Raw genomic sequence first — 17,109 nt, 5'->3', positions numbered from 1 at the left:
CTAAGAACGTTGCTTTTCATGCTAGGATGAAACCCATTCAGCTGATGTGTCATTTCATTCGATCTCTTCTAGAACATGAGCAGTTATTCTTGGAGAAGATACATAGTTGAGAATCCTGCAGATATGTTGACGAAAACAGTGACTATTGAGAAACTGAAACTATGCTTGGTTTCAGTTGAGTTTCATGACTGTTGAGACCGGAGGTGAGCCACACTATGTTACGTGACCACGGTGAAGGCGATTCAGATGGAGTTGCAGGTACAAAGGACCGGACTTTCTGCAGATTCTAAGTGGGAGATTGTTATGTTGTGGAGCCTGATTGGAACACCTATGAGCAGCGGGTATTCGGGCGCACCAACACCCGCACTGGCGCTGACTTCCCCCCAAACAGAGTGCTCGGTGCCGGGCTATGGTCGCTGCTTACACAACCAGAGGCGCTCCTGCACCCCCTTCTAGGCGCTTAGATGCCCAATGTGGCTGTCTAAGCTGGGGCGCCTGCTACTAGAGCTCTTGACGTTGAGGCGCCCAAGTCCGGGCTCTTATGCGCCCGAAACAGTTAACATGGGATTTCGATTTCATCCCCGATTTCAAGCCGTAGAAGTGCTTCTATGTGAATTCTTCTTTTATGTTCTTCGATTGTGTTCCTCCCGACGAAGGTGAAAAGAGTCGAAGTGGTGGATTTTGGTAATTCTGTATGATTCTCGTGTTGGATTAAGCAGAAAGAGGATTTTGGAGTGAGTCATGTAAGTTTCCTTGTGTGTAGAGAGGAAATTGGTGTGAGTTTTTTGTAAAAGTCTTTGATGTTTTAGTGAAATTTTTCTACTTGTGTGGCTTTGTGATTTTTCCCGTTCTCCAGTTTTTCGATGTTAAATTCCTTTATTCTTTTCTTGTTTGTTTTGATTGTGCTTCCATTTAGATTTTGTTCCAATTTATCTCGAATTTGTGTTTTCTTGTTATTTTGTGATGTGGTTAAGTTTCTAATTGATCCTAAGCCGTGGCAAAGTTGAAAATTGTTCTCTATATTTCTATGAGTTAGCCAGGGCCATGTTTTTAATTACTCTTTTTGATATGATATTACTCTTGCTCTATGAGGTTCTTTTATATGACCCAGCTCATAGTTATTATAAGGATTCTTTGGTTAGGATGTTGGGTTCCATATCTGCTGATGAATAGACTAGGATGATGACAACTTAGAATAATTGAATAAAAAATATTTAGTTAATTTTTATCATTGTCTCATCATCTACCTCGAGTCAATAATGATTCATCTTAATCTAAATTGCTGCTCATAACACAGTATTTGCTTGCCTATAGATTTTCCTTAATTAAAATTCTTTTTTGTGGTCATAAGGGTAGTTCGACTGGAAAACTTCAAACCATATCTTAAAGTTTTTTTTGAGTGGGTACCATCTGGGTAGTGCCTTACCTAACCTTCGATTTCTCTACTGAAAAATAACCTGGGTTGGGATTTCCCGAATCTGCAACTGTCAGTTACATGCAAAACATTGTCTTTGTATAAGGAATATAAATAAGTATTATCTGGTTGTTAAAATTACATAGAAATTTGATGGAGGCTCATACATGTTTCTCTATCTTGAATTCCATTGATCCAACTTTTCTATAGCTTCTTCCGCGCGCGAGTCTTGAAATTAAGTTTTTGCATATATAATTTATAAATAGGCACATATGATCTATTTTTACTCTTTGTTAATTTTGCAGGAGGGCCAACTGCTGAGTCACGTGGAATATTGGATTTGAATATACAATATTGGACTAGTCGAGGTTGGGCATTTGCGGATGTTAACTATGGAGGAAGCACTGGTTAGTGTCTGAATGTTTCTCTGACTAATGCTAAGCCATTGAGATGAGTAGCGGGTTAAATTGTTTTTCTAATGTTTTTTGAAAATTTGAAGCATGATTTTGGCCAGGTTATGGTAGAGAATACAGAGAGCGGTTGTTAGGACAATGGGGTGTTGTTGATGTAAATGACTGTTGCAGATGTGCTAGATTTTTGGTAGTGCATGTATCTTTTTATATATTTTCAATGGATTACCGGGCTGATTTATTAAATTGCAACTAATTTAATCTGATCTTCTAGGCTGATAAAGGAAACGTGGATGAGGAACGACTCTGTATGACTGGCAGGTCAGCTGGTGGATACACCACACTAGCTTGCCTAGCTTTCAGGGAAACATTTAAGGCTGGTGCTTCATTGTACGGCGTAAGTATCTATTCTATCCGTCAGAGATTTTTTTTTTTCTGTTATTTTTTTTTCATTTAATGAAATATTTGCTTTGATTTCTTTCCCTGTTGCACTGCTGCCGATTACTAATTTGAAGTGCTTTTGAATTTTGAAATTGTGATTGAAAAGCATATGAATTATATCGGCTAAAATGATTGGTCGGTTCAAAAATTTAAACCAATATTGTAGCTAGGCATCCTTTTTATCAGTTGCTATATATGTTTTTCTCCGGAGGATTTGGAAAGAGGACTCGGCTTTTTTTTTATGGTCAAGGGGAAATAGGATTGATGAATTTATTGATCTCCATATGTGGTTTAGCCAGCATGATCTTATACAAGGATAATAGGGAAGCCATTTTCTTGAGAAATGGAATCAGAATGCAATAAATATGTCACTTTTTTCACCTAACTAACCCTCCTGATGTGTTTAGAATCCCATCCGAGTGGGGAGCAGCTTAAGCTCAAATTACATGATTTGGAAGATTTGAATGACATTGACTTAAATAAGATTGTAATCATCTTCGTGGTCAGGTTTGCTAAATTGCTAATTCTCAAAATAATGAAGTGTGTGAAGTGGACCCATCCTCGTTAACAAAAGAACTTTGTGACTTTAGGAAGTCTCAACCTTAATAATAGTTAAAATCCTAGAGCCAAGGTGAAAACACTTTCTATTATCTTTTCCCATGAGCTCCAAAATTTTTTGTGCAACTCTTCTAAGGAGTTTTGTAGTTTGGGTCAAATATTTTTAAGACATTAAATTTTAGTAACACATGACCCATAGATTTTTCCCTCTTTTAATTTCAAGTTTCCTATGGTTGCAAGCTCCAATGTTAATTACTTCACTTGATTAATGGAGAGAAATTTTGATTAACACTAGTCATTAGGTGCTTAGTACTTAGCGTAAAGACAAGAAATTTTACTTTAAAATTGAGCAAATGTCACATCTTTAGCTTATAATTGATGTTGCAGGAATGATGGTGATCCATATTAAGATCACTTTATTATGTCATCCTAGATTAACGTGAACTTAGGTTTAGTTAACACTAGGAGGAACGAAATTTGGTTTAGTTAATACGAGGATGTAGTTACCCAATTTGATCAAAGTTGTACGAGTTATTAAGTTCTTCAAAAGTCTTTTATTAGTCCTTGTTGACTTATGTATAAGGTTTGTAACTCGACCAAGTCAAATGCAAAATAAGCAATGGGCAACAAACACGATGTCATGGAATCCAACTTTAATTGAATCTCAAATATTATAAAAGTACGCAAATATTATCAATTTCCTTAAATGAACTCCGGTGATGCATCTGAAATGCTAAAGAAAGACTTGTGATCAATTCAACCAAATATGACAAAAATAACCCTCATCAACTGCGATTTAAATCTCTCATTCATTGTCCATTTTCTAAATAAGACCATGCAATGCCCGCGAAGCATCACAAATTCCTGGGAAAGACCACAATTGTCAAATTCAACGCATAAGAAAAAAGTCAAATTTTTTATTTTAGAGTGCAAAAAAAAAAAAAACGAAAATACGTTGTTCCCGAGCAACAAGAATTGCCCGCATGAGTCAATACATGCCTATCAACTTTTCTTATTTAAAACAAGGATTTTTGCATTAATTAATTCAGAAAATGTATAGAATATGTATATATGAAATATTCTGGCTCTAAATTCACATGGAAGAGAGGAAATGCATTGGAAAGACTTGACATATGTTTTGCTAACCAAGCTTGGATGAACTCCTACAATGTATCTAGGGTGCAACATTTGAGTAGCTCCGGCTCTAATCATAAACCCATTCTATTCACCGTGGCTCATTTCCTATAGTCTAGTGAATACCATTTCAGGTATTTAAATGTTTGGTCAAAACATCATGTCTTCCAAAGGGTGGTTAAAGATAATTGACAATGTAATGCTGTGGGCAATGACTGGTATGTACTTTGGCAGCTACATAAAAAAGTGGCAAAGGCGTTAAGAAGTTGGTATTGGGATGTGCACAAAAAAGTAGTTTAGGCAGAGGCAAGGATGAAGCAGTTTGAAACACTAGATGAGGGAGGGGGTCTGGCGGGGAACGAACTAATTGAGGCTCACAAAGAACTACTGGAAGCTGTTAAATGGGAGGAGGAACTACTTCAATAGAAAGCGGGGGAGACTCATTCTAAAGAAGGTGACAGAAACATAAAGTATTTCCATGCGTGTATCAAAGAGAAAAGAAATCTAAACACTATTTTGAGAATTAAAGATGTCAATGGGGACTTGATTTCTGATCAGGGAAAGTTGGGGGAAAGTGCTATTGATTAGTTCATTAGTATGTTCTCTTCTAAGGAGTTGGATGCTACAATCGATTATGATCTATTTAGGGAGGAGAGAATATATCAACAACCTTAGCCTTTGTATCATTCCTGATGAGGAGGAGATTTTATGTGCATTAAAAAGCATAGACCGCAATAAAGCAGCAGAGCCTCTTGGTTTTACAACTGATTTCTATATTAAATGTTGGCATATCATTAGAAAGGAAGTGCTTGGAGCCATGCAAAGTTATTTCAAAGGAGATGGTTTTGGTTTATATTTCATTGCTGCCACAATCATCTTGGTTCCAAAACATCTGGACAAGGTCAATTGGGATCAATTTAGACCAATCATTTTAACCTTTTTTACATGTAAAGTAATGGTTCATAAATCACAACACCATCTTCGTTTATTTATCTCTGCAAACCAGTCAGTCTTTTTAAAGGGCAGAGAAATTTCAGATAACATTTTACTAGCCCAAGAAATAATGGAGGATCTGGACAGGACCTGCAGAGGAGGTAATATGATCTTAAAGCTTGATATTAGAAAAACCTATGATTCTACAAGCTGGGATTTCATATATGCTATTTTAAGATCTAAAGGCTTCAAAGAAAATTTCTGTGGCATAATTAGAAGGTGGTTATCTTGCAACAAGTGCAGTATCCTTTTGAATGGTAACACCTATGACTTCTTTTCTGCTAAGAGGGGTATTAAACAAGGTGACCCTCTATCACCTACAATCTTGATCATAACATTTGATTATTTCTCTAGAATGCTCAACAAATTGCAGGTGCTGAATCCTAAAATTCAATTTTCTAATGAAGCTAGAATTATGGTGTTTCACCTAGCTTATGCAGATGATGTCATTATCTTTTCTAATGCTTGGAAAAAGGTTGTCAAAAAGCTTTATGCCATGTTGCATGAGTTTCAGGGGCTTTCGTACATGGTGTTCAATAAAAGCAAATGTCATTTTATTGTTGAAAACAGGTTAAAATAGGCTTAACACACTGAAAGACACAATACACTGGTTTCTCTTTAACAAATCTGCCACTAAAGCACCTGGGAGTGAATCTATTAAGTGGGAGACAAAAGCAAATTCAGTTGGATGATGTGGTGGTGAAAATAAATATAGAATAGTTGGCTGGAAAAATTATTTTATATTCTATGGGGGGACAATCACCTAACTTAAAAGTGTGCTTAACTCTATTCCTATATATGCTTTGTAGGTACTTAAACTGAAAACAGTACATAACAAGCATTGAAAAGATGCTTCAATATGTTTTTGTGGGCTTTGGGGGGGGTGTGGGAAATCAAATAAGCGCTAATTGGGTTGGAATGCTGTGTGCAAACCATTGGAGGCAGGGGGTTTGGGATGTAGAGAGCTCCATCACATGGCAGAAATAAATTACATAAAGTTGTTAAAATTAAGAAGGGGAGAGTTTTTATGGTTATCATTTATGAAGATGAAATATTTTAAAGGTTTATCATTCCACTTGCGTGAATTGCAGAGTAGGCGACTCAAAAATCTGGAAAGCTATGGTGAAGGTTAGACATGTGGCTGAAAATTACATTTATTGGGATATTGGAGATAGGCAAATTTTATTTTGGAAGGATAGCTGGGCTTTGCAAGACCTACAATACGAGATAAATAGGAACACAATGGATATGAAGGTAGCTGATTTTTGGCTGGATGGTGAATGGAACTTCTCTATGCTGAATGATAAGATAGGGGAGGTAAATACACTGTACATCTCCAATATTTCAACAATAAGGGGGAAAAAGATGCTTTAATATTTAAATTGCCTAATGAAAAATTTATTGCTAAAAGTTTCTATGAGGATCTTCATCACCATAATCAAGTTAGGTGGGGAAATGTTATTTGGGGTAATACACTTACTCCTGTCATTCTTTATGTGGAGGTATTTTCACAAATTATTGTCATATGATGATATTTTAAAGCTCAAAGGATTGTGGTTTGCTTCACAATGCTTGTTATGTAGAAAGTAGGAGGAATCTGCTTTACACATCTGCTTTAACTATCGGTTTGCTATAGCTATTTAGAAAAGACTGGGTGAGCACTTTCACATCTATAGTCCTCATGTTTGGGGGAATTTGGATGACTGTTGCTCATCTTGTAATCCTGAGGGCAAACAAAATAATTTCTTAGTTAATTTTCCTTACATTGCCATGCGGTTCTTGTGGATGGCCAGGAATTCCTTTAAACATTTGGATGGAGTGTCGGTGCATCTGGTGGTGGCTAATATTCTTGCATGTCTATAAACTGGAAAATTTTTGTTTCTGTAAAAACGAAATTTTCAGTGGTATTTCTGTTTTTAAAAAGAAAATAGTGATTTGCTGGAAAAGAGGATGACTCCTAAAATGTTGTTCTGGTTAACACCTCATCAGCATTATTTGAAAGTTAATACAGATGGAAGCTTTAAGGGGAATTTGGCTGGTGCTGGGGGAATATGTAGGGACTCCCAGGTAAAACGTTTGCTTTTCTTTGCTTCCCCTTGTGTGGTTTATTGTTCATTGAAGGCTGAATTATGTGGTGTGATGTTAACAGTCAAATTGGTTGCTCTTGCTAACTGGCATTTGCTGCAAGTGGAAGTTGACTCAGTTGATTTACTGGACTATCTTAAAGGCAGGAAGACAACAACATGGGATCTTGTAGTAGGTTTGAGTAAGATTACTAAGATTATTGCTAATTTTAACATAATGTGGAGTTTTGTGTATAGAAAAGGGAACAAGCCTGTCATTGGGTGGCTAGAGAGGGTGCAATGGTTGCTGAAGAAATTATGGGAAGAAGGCCTCCTAGAGAACTTTAGATATTGGTTCATGGAGACAACATGAGGATACCATATTTGAGAAGATAAAAATCCTTTCATTATACAATTCTTTTGGTTTTTTCGGATATTGGGTCATTCGTGGAGTGAGTTGTAATCTGTTGGAGGTGAAATCTTAGGTTTTCTAGTTGTGTGATTGTATTTTGGGCTGTAGAAAGATCTACCTCCAATTTTTGTAAGTTTTACTTGATATCAATAAAATATACTATGGGGCTCTCTAAATATATATATATATATATAAAGCCCAAGAGCTAATTTTATTGAAATAGAAAAGATACATAAAGGTTGTATGAGAGGGCCCAAAAGAGACGCCCTACCCATACGATATCAAGTACAGTACTACCCCAACAAAAAGATACAGATAAACTCAAAACCTTTAAAACGCGCAGAAAACAAGTCTCTTTCTCTAATAACAAACTTTCAAGTGTCGTGTCATTGTCAGGAGTAACCAAAGTATCATCCATTAAGTTTTCAAGTTGGAGGGTGCTGTCATTCTTCATCTGAAGACTTGCTCGTGTGCTTCTTTCATGTGATCCTCAATTTGATTAGATATTAGAACCGCAGTAGAAGGAAAGACAATCGTTGCTACAACGATAGATTCCAGTGTATGTGAAGTGTAAATTGTCACCTCTGCACCCGATGCTTCCTGAGTAGGAGCTGTGGGGCTATCCTAGCTTTCGGTCCAAACATTATATCTTATAGTATGGTCAGGAGAAGGGTTCCCGGGGGCAGACACCATTTCCTGTCTTGTGGTGATTCGCCTGCCGGATGAATTCTTGCTCGCTATTTTCTTGGCTCTCCATATCGCTTTTCAGTGTGTCCAATTTTGCAATATTATTATTTCCTTGGACTTGGTTCTCAACTGTGGGTGTAATCTGAAACATTTTTCTCAACTGTGGGTGTAATCTGAAACACATCTTGCACGGGTGTTCAAACATCTTGCAGTGCTTGCAGTAGTAAGGTTTTTGTTACATAATGATTTTTTGCCAATAACCATTGTGAGCAGAGCCAAGCCAGACTTCTACATCTGGTAGTGTAATATCCTTTTCAATCAAAATCCTTGCATTAGAGGGCCGTGAGAAATGACCCGTAGGTGTGTCTACCTGCAAAAATTTTTCGAGGATAGTCCCAATTGCATATAAGATAGGTAGATTAAAGAATTGAAGCTTGAGTTCAGGTAATGAGAATCAGATAGGCGCAATTGGGGGTTCTTGACTGAGATCAAAATCAGAGGTCCATTTGAACAGAGGTCCATATGAACAATTTCATATGATTGCCCTCAATTGTGATGAATTTTCCTTGAAAAATTTCTTGTGTAATCTTCTTCTATGCTCAGCTGTATCATAACATGTCCTTCGTCGAAAAGATCCACCTACCAAGCCCCAACTAGTTTGAAATCTTCAAAAACCTTTCTGATAATTTTCATCTTACGACAACGTAATTGGAACTTTCAAACTAGTAAAAAATTGTATTTTCCTGTACAAGTTTAAATTTCAACTTCAGAGAAGAGTAATGCTGGTTTGCCCGCTTTTTTCTCAACTTTTTTGTTGAGATTGCAATCTCCTACTTTTGCAACAGAATCTTCACACATCTGCAGGAACATTAAACTATCTACAAGGTGGAAAGGGGAGCTGCGTTTGTGAACTTTGGCGGGATTATCACCAGGGAGGGCAGTGGCGTAGGATATATATATATATATATATATACACATCACAATTTTCGCTCTTTTCTATCAATGGCTCTCCGCCTCTGTATTCCCATTTAGTCTCCTTGTTTAAATAATAAGTAAATAAATAAAATATCAAAAACTCAATCTCATGGTCAAATTTGAAATGCTCAGAGAAATATGTTAATCCCTTGAATTTAAAGTTAGAGAATGCCACGAGGATGAAAAGAATTAAATAAATTACAAATTTTCTCAAGCTGAGAAGTATGTAACTACTCTAAAAGATATCTTTTTCTTATAAAAATGTGTGCAAGCTTTCTTTTGGACTCAATCCAATCAACCTATATTGTCACACAATATTCTCAAACAGACCGCCATGCAAGTATAGCATGGTAATCAATCCCAGTTTTCAAACATAATCCGTTGTATCTCAAAAAAATTGGAGTTGAGACGATTTATTACGATCAGAGTTAACTCAAAAAATAATAAACAAGCAAATTTTATTACTATAATTTTTATTAAAATACTTTTAATGAAAATGTGTGCAAGCTTTCTTTTGGACTCAATCCAATCATTCTATATTCTCAGACAATATTTTTAAACAGGCCGCCATGCATGTACAACATGGTAATCAATCCCACTTTTCAAATATAATCCACTATATCCCAAAAAACTTGGAGTTTACAAGATTTATTGCTATCAGAGCTAAACTTAAAAAATAATAAACAAGCAAATAATAGTACTAGAAAAGCCAATAGGCAGTTTCAACTAACACATATAAAAGAAAAACTACAGACGCGACACTCAACGCAACTAGTGTGGTATTACAACGAGGTTGGTGCATAAGTTGGTGATTTGGATGATAGGTTGATGATTAGGAGGTGGTGGCTGACATTAGATGGAAGAGGGCAAGGGAAAGAAATGGACTTGCGGTTGGCTGCTAGTGGAATGAGTGATGGGAGTAGGGTAGGATAGGTGACAAGGAAAGGTTATGTTAGGGGCATGTGATGGCGGGGTGGCTGAGGATGAGACAACATTGTGGCTATTCGTAAAGCTGCAGTAGGAGATATCTGGATGGGTTGTAGGTGGGGAGGGCACTGACAGATGACTTGATAGGCTAAGTAGTAGGGTGGCCATTGTCTTGGTTGGTAGGGAGGAAAGTTGGCAGGAAATGGTGTAATAGGTGGAGGAGGTTGTGGCTGGAGCTTTAGGAAAACAACAAGAATATTGTCTGGACGTTCCTATAGTAATGAAAGGCGACGAAGGGTTGATAGAACGATTGCAGAGGGTGGGGAGAGGGGGGGGGGGGGGTGGGGGGGGGGGGGGGGGGGGGGGGGGTGGAATTGTCAAGGATAAATACCCAATTGAGAATGAGATAGAGTCAGAGGAACACCCGACTCTTGGGAGTGAATCATCACCTAAGAACGAGATACAACTGAAACACCACTCACCATTTGCTACAACTCTAGAAGAGATAACAGGGGGATGCCGACGACAATACTGACAGAAATATAAGTAAAAAACCTGACCTAAACATGGCGAAAACAACATATATAGAGTTAGGTTAACTAAAGATCGACCAACTTCCTGAAGGTGTCTACGTGAACCTAACTTCATGTCTAGAGGAAAAGGGCAGCTTTGTTGGCCCAATATTCTTGTTGCAGACCCCAACAGTACGTCCACATTAGTCTCCTGAGATTAATGGAGTTTCGACCTCATTCATCAAAGCTTTTGCCTGCACTTTGTCATAGAGCTACTGTAACCTCTCATGGTTTAAAGATCTTCGATTGAGGTCCTATAAGAACTAAATCCCATTATTGACTTAATATCTTCCAAAACGCTCGAGTTTTTTTGACTTTTGAGTTTTTCCCATTTTATGTCCACATTCATTCTCGAGTCTCTGTATCCTCCAACAGTTACATCATCTCTATATCCTCTGATAGAAACTTCATCTCTATATCCCCTGATAGAAACTTCATCTCTATATCCCCTGATAGGCACTTCATCTCTGTATCCCTTAATAGAGACTTCATCTATATATTCTGTAACAGACACTTCATATATGTAACCTCTAACAAATAATTCATCTTTCAGCCTCATCTGATATTTTATACCAAAGCATCGTGGCCTAATTTCTTATCCACTGGAATCATCCCTACGGAAGGGAATCATGTGTTCCTCTCTCTTTGTTGGATCTCGCTGCCACACTCGATAGTGACTTCTCTCTGTGTCCTTTCCTCCAGTTTAGTGACTAGCTATATAAATCGGAGGAATTTCTGTTGTATCTTGTCTATCGTAAACTCCTGATTAGGTTCTGACAATCACCTCATAGGCGACATGATTAGGGTTTGGATGTTGGTAGGTGGAAGGTGTGTAGGAGTGATGTAGGGCGAGAAAGATAATTTTCAAGGGGAGATAGCGTTGGGTATAGGTGGGTGATACGAGGTGAATTTACGCAATTTTTCAGCATTAAATATCCTATTAATTTTCTTATTTATAATGATATTATACTTAAGAAATATTTTTTTTATTGTTTTATGCAGCATACATGGCTTAAGATACTTGGAAAAGAAAAAAGGACGAACTTGGAACAAAAAGGACTAAAATAGCACTTCAGGCAAGCGCTCTGCAGTTGCGCGCACACGCACACCTTTCTATGCAAGCACACATGCACGCACTCGATGGGTGTGCATTTGCATGCCACTATCGTGCACACCACTGCACGCACGCGCAACTGCAATGCCTTGGGCACGCCGCTTGAGAGCACTTGCATGCGCCTGCACCACTTGCCAAATCTAGTCCGCCTCCCCCTGGATTTGATAGATCTAGGTCAGAAATTTGCTAAAATAGGCTACGCGCCTATCCAACCCAACCTTGCACGTGTTCATGCCACAACTAAATTGCGGGCACGTGCACACACCCGCAATGCACGCTGTTACAACCGAAGGCAGGGGTTCCCAAAATAGGCTATCCGTCTCGCCAAATCCAATGCCACGTGCTTGCTAGATCCAGAGTTGCGCTGGCTTACCAAATCCAGCCATGTACGCGCAACAACGCAAGTCAATCACGTGGACGTGCATGCACCCGCGGTGAGTAATTATGCTTTTGATGCAAAAAGAATAATAATTTTAGATTGTAAAGTTTTTGAAGAAGAGAAAAAAGTGATAAGAGGTATGTTTATGATATTATCAATATATATAAATAATTAAATGTTTAAATTAATGTATACTTTGAAATTACTTTCGATCTTAATTGAATGACAATAATAACTTATAGAGAATCAACGATTTAATTAAGAAAATGAATAAACACACAAAGATCTTCTAAAGGCTTGAGGTGAGTAATTATGCTTTTAATTTATTGTAATATTTCTTGCTTTTAAATATGTTCTTGCTCACAACCTTTCACTATTATGTTTTATATCAATGAAATTAAGTTACATATGATTTTTTATATTATTAGTCATGAAGAAAGCATGCTAAATACTATTACCCTAATAATTGCATAAGTCTTTAGTTTGAGAAGATATAAGATAATTACCCAATTCTTACATTATAGTAGAGATGTATATGTTAGTTTACTACATGACTAGTTGTTTGTGCCAGATTTTTACTTGACGTTTAAAATTATAATAAAGGTGCATCTATTAGATTATCGTTATATGACGTTAGATTAGGGTAGAGCTGCATTAATTTTATTAGATAAATAGAAGTCTTACATGGAAGTAATGTATGCCTTGAATAATGAAATGAAAATATTGTATATGAATGCTTGTATGTGTATGAAAAATGAGTTGACTCCATTATAGAATAGGCAGGGGACAACGGTGTATCTGCACGTACATGGTATCCTATCATCTTATACAATTGTGATGTTTAGATCACTAATTACTGTGCCGACAAAAGATTGTCGGCTAGGGTTGATTTGGCAGCTTTCCATTTCAGACTATCGTATAAATTAGATCACAAACCATTATGCCGACGGGATAATATCGACCGTGGATGCGTTAAGTTATGCTTTAACGGTGCTCCTGAGACAAATATGAATTTAATTAACATGAAATAAAAGTAAAATGAAAGATTAAACTTCAAGTAATTCAATTAAAGTTAATACATCAATATATAAATTCATTTTATTAAGTAAATGTCATGGAACATATATTAGTTTATTATAAGATATATATATATAAATGTGAAGGATTAGTATGCATATTGATATGACACGAAGCTTGGAATTAATCAAGAAGTGAACGCACGATCGGATGGTGGAAACAATCTGTTTTTCTATTTTTATCACTAAAATTTTAATATTCAAATATTCATGAAAGCAATTGAATTAACAAGTAGAAATTTTTATCTTTCTGATTGTTGTTATCTCTTCATGTATCTATTAGCTCATCTTCTATTCATCTTATTTCAAGGTTTAAAACCTAAAAAAAATGTTAAAATAATATAATAAGTTTTTTTAATCTAAAGATAGCTCAGAACTAATCACATTTCTAAATTACAGTAACCAAAGAAAATATAACATTATATATATATATATATATATATTTAACGTAGTATTATATGCGATCTTATAATAATTTAATGTACGTGTACATGTTATTTACTCAATGAGAATAATCTAAAACTTCTATATGCATTTACTTTTACTGTACTTTTCAAGGTTTAATTTTAATTTTACTTTTACTTTATATTCTTAACATACATATCTGTTTGTTTGAGGATCATCATTAAAATAACCTAACAAACCCTTCTCAATATTATCTCGTCAGCTCAACGATTAGCGATATAAATATCATCATTGTCCAGGGTGGAAAGACCTTTACCTGCCTCTGACTGATATTATCCCGTTGAAACAACGTTTAACGATCTAAATATCATAATTGTCTGGGTTGGTCAGCTCTTTTTACTTGCCTCGGATCAATATTCTCCCGCTAGCTTAGAATGATCATATCACAATTGTCTAGGGTGGTAGAAAAATAACTACGCGCGCGGGTGCATTGGCATCTCATGCTTGTCTATAAGAGAGTGAACTCCTCTTAACATGCACATATATGCATTTATATTTTCCTTTATTCTTTTATATCATACATTCTTTTCTTATTCAATCATCTACTAATAAAGAAGTGCACATTTATTAAAAAAAAATGATATGCAGTAGTTTGATAACTTCATAGATAAATCTTTATGTAAGTGGTTGTACAAGACTATTTACTAAATGTTATTTAATGATATGCTATCTGCATTTCTACTTAAATCTAATAGCCTGATATATCTGCATCTTTACTATAATTTAGATGTCATTCCATAATCGAATAATTTTGTAGGAAATTCTGTCTATTTAATATGCATATTGTCTTGCCTAACAATATGAAAAATCTGCTATAATCTAAATCTCATTGGAACAGATCATAAATGAAATCAAACATATATCAAGAAATAATGAAAATTACTGAAATTCATAAATATAATTACCCACCTTAGTCTTTCACCATTCTACCCCTATCGATCCTCCAACTTAATAACAGTTACTAGCCACAAATATGTTATCATTCAATAAAACTTACTATTCCCATTTTCAATCTCAATTAGCATTAATTTAACTATTCAAAATAACTTACATAAATAACATCAAACCTTATCATTACCTTAGTCTTTTCCTTATGTAAATCTCGGTTACGAAATCCGAATTTCAATATTGAATGGCTTGCCACTTTAATTTCTGCAATTAGTTAATAAAATTTAATTTAATCTCATAATCTCTCTCTCTCTCCTTTTATATATATATATATATATAATTGGCCAGAGACTATGGTACGAGCCCCAATCAATCTCATATGCCTAACCCTTCGACTTATTCGCACATCGGTGAATTCGAACCCTCGAACCCAAGGGACTAAAAATTGACTTTGCAGATGCTAATCAAAGAGTCGGGGCATGTGACACTTAGACACATGTGAACGTTTTGAGAAAAATAGGCTAAATCCTGAATAGGCTCAATTGCCTTTTTCTCTTTGCTTTCATTCCATTAAATAACAATCTTACAGTCTATTTTAGATACAAAATAAAGTGCATATAATCTATTTTTAATACATGTTCCTAATCTAAATATTCAGCTAAAAGGGAAATATATCAGAATAAAGATATTAAAAATAAGTAAGCTTCTAATTATAGAAAACTTTTAATTTAGCTGTCTCTTTTCCTTCTCTTCTAATTATAGAAAACTTTTAATTTAGCTGTCTCCTTTCCTTCTTTCCTAATTGACATCCCACCTCAAATTGATGTTGATTGATTAGGAAGCATTAATTTGCCAACAAGAAGCTGATAACATTTTCGGGACACAAAATCCTTAAGTCATGAGTGTTGAAGCCTCAGAGTGACGAAACCTGAAAATGCCGAAGCCTAAGAGTGTCGAAGCCACAGTTTTGTCGAAGCCTAAGAATTCCGAAGCCCAGAAGCGTCGAAACTCAAAAGTGTTGAAGCCCGAAACCTGAAAGTGCCGAAGCACAAAAATGCCGAAGCCCGAAAGAGCTGAAGCCTAAAAATGCCGAAGCCTAAAAATGTCGAAACCCAAAAGTGCCGAAGCCTGAAAGTGCCGAAGCCCAATAGTGTCAAAGTCCAAAAGTGCCGAAGCCTGAGATCTATGGTTTGTCGAAGCCGAAGCCATCGATCTAAGAAAGAGGAGTGCCGAAGCCGAAGCTTAAGCGGACGAAGCGAAGCGTAAGAAACAATCGAAGATGCCCCAGAAGCAGCGATGCCTAGCGAAGAAGATCCGAGTTGTACGAATAATATTACAAACATAACAACCCTTTTCAACCCAAGAATCCTTGCTTCCACAATGAATGAATTTTACACTTCAGAATAAGTTCCATCTCTTTCAAGACATAATTCTTCTTTTCCACTTGTTCTTCACGAGAAGAATAGCAAACATTTCATAAAGAGCCCTAATTCGAGAGTTGCAAATGAATGAATCAGTTATTGGGATCAAGGCAGTTAATGAGCGCGAGCGCATTGCTGGTAAGCTGAGAGACATGCGCAACATGGAGGCAGATCTCCGGCTGCACATCTGCCGCCGCTTTGTCTAGCGAGAGGCTATCGAGACGTGCTCTGATCTGTAAGCGCGGCTCTCACCCACGTCTGAACGTTATTCAGATGCCACCCGAACGATATACTTCCGTATTGCCCCATTCGCTCCATCTCTTTAACCGATCTTTGCATCCGATCAATGGAGTCGTCGATCGTCTCGACGCAATCGCGAATGTCGAAAAGGAGTCGGATTAGGGAGAGGAGGCTGATTTCGAAACTGTGACCCAAGACTGGCGAGGATGACATTGTCGAAGATCAAAGGGGGACGACACAACCAAAGCGAACAAAGGGGAACGAAGCAGCTCGGGACGAAGCGAACGAAGCAGCCGAAGTGATTGGGACAAAGCAGACCGGGACGGGACGAAGCGGTCGAAGTGAACGCAGGAGGACGAAGCAGGCCGGAACGAAGTGGTAGGAGGCAAGGCGCATCAATTCCATTTGTGATGTCGGTCAGCGCAGGAGCCACCTTTGCAGAAGTAATTTTGCCTGCATTAAACGACAGGAGGGGAGGCGTGGGGAATTCCGGCTTGAAGTGGTGCTTTCTGTTCTTAAGCTAGGGGTTTTGTCAGATGGGCGAATCAAGAGAAGAAATAGTTCATCCCTTCCTGCAAGAAGTCCGACGAGAAGGGAGTCTTGAAGGTCCTCCAACGATTACCGATAGTTAGAGCAAAAATTTGGCTCTAATATCATGTTAAAATTTTGAGAAAAATAGGCTGAATCCTGAATAGACTCAATTGCATTTTCCCTTTGCTTTCATTTCATTAAATAACAATCTTACAATATTTTTTGGGTACAAAATAAAGTGCATATAATCTATTTTAGGTAACTTCATAAGACATTCATAATCTAAATATTCAGCTAAAAGTGAAATATATCAGAATAAAGATATTGAAAATAAAGAAGTTTTTAATTATAGAGAACTCTTAATTTAGCTGTCTGATTTCTATCCTTCCTCATTGACAATACACACACA

At 36.8% G+C, this 17,109-nt stretch overlaps 1 protein-coding gene across 5 annotated transcripts in view; it reads left to right on the top strand.

Moving 5' to 3' along the window:
* The window catches only part of LOC110030530, a 63,238-nt gene that overhangs the window by 40,740 nt on the left and 5,389 nt on the right, over positions 1 to 17,109 (top strand). For all 5 annotated transcript variants that reach the window (XM_020733273.1, XM_020733272.1, XM_020733275.1 and 2 more), the window contains exons 12-14: positions 1,720 to 1,821; positions 1,929 to 2,014; positions 2,099 to 2,221. In XM_020733273.1, coding sequence (XP_020588932.1) covers positions 1,720 to 1,821; positions 1,929 to 2,014; positions 2,099 to 2,221 — 311 coding nt within the window. The remainder of the gene's footprint in view (positions 1 to 1,719; positions 1,822 to 1,928; positions 2,015 to 2,098; positions 2,222 to 17,109) is intronic.

This window comes from Phalaenopsis equestris, unplaced genomic scaffold (assembly GCF_001263595.1).
Source record: "Phalaenopsis equestris unplaced genomic scaffold, ASM126359v1 Scaffold000734, whole genome shotgun sequence".
In the NCBI taxonomy this organism is placed as follows: Eukaryota; Viridiplantae; Streptophyta; class Magnoliopsida; order Asparagales; family Orchidaceae; genus Phalaenopsis; species Phalaenopsis equestris.
The sequence above is the reverse complement of the archived record's forward strand: the minus strand, read 5'-3'. Positions and strand labels throughout refer to the sequence as shown.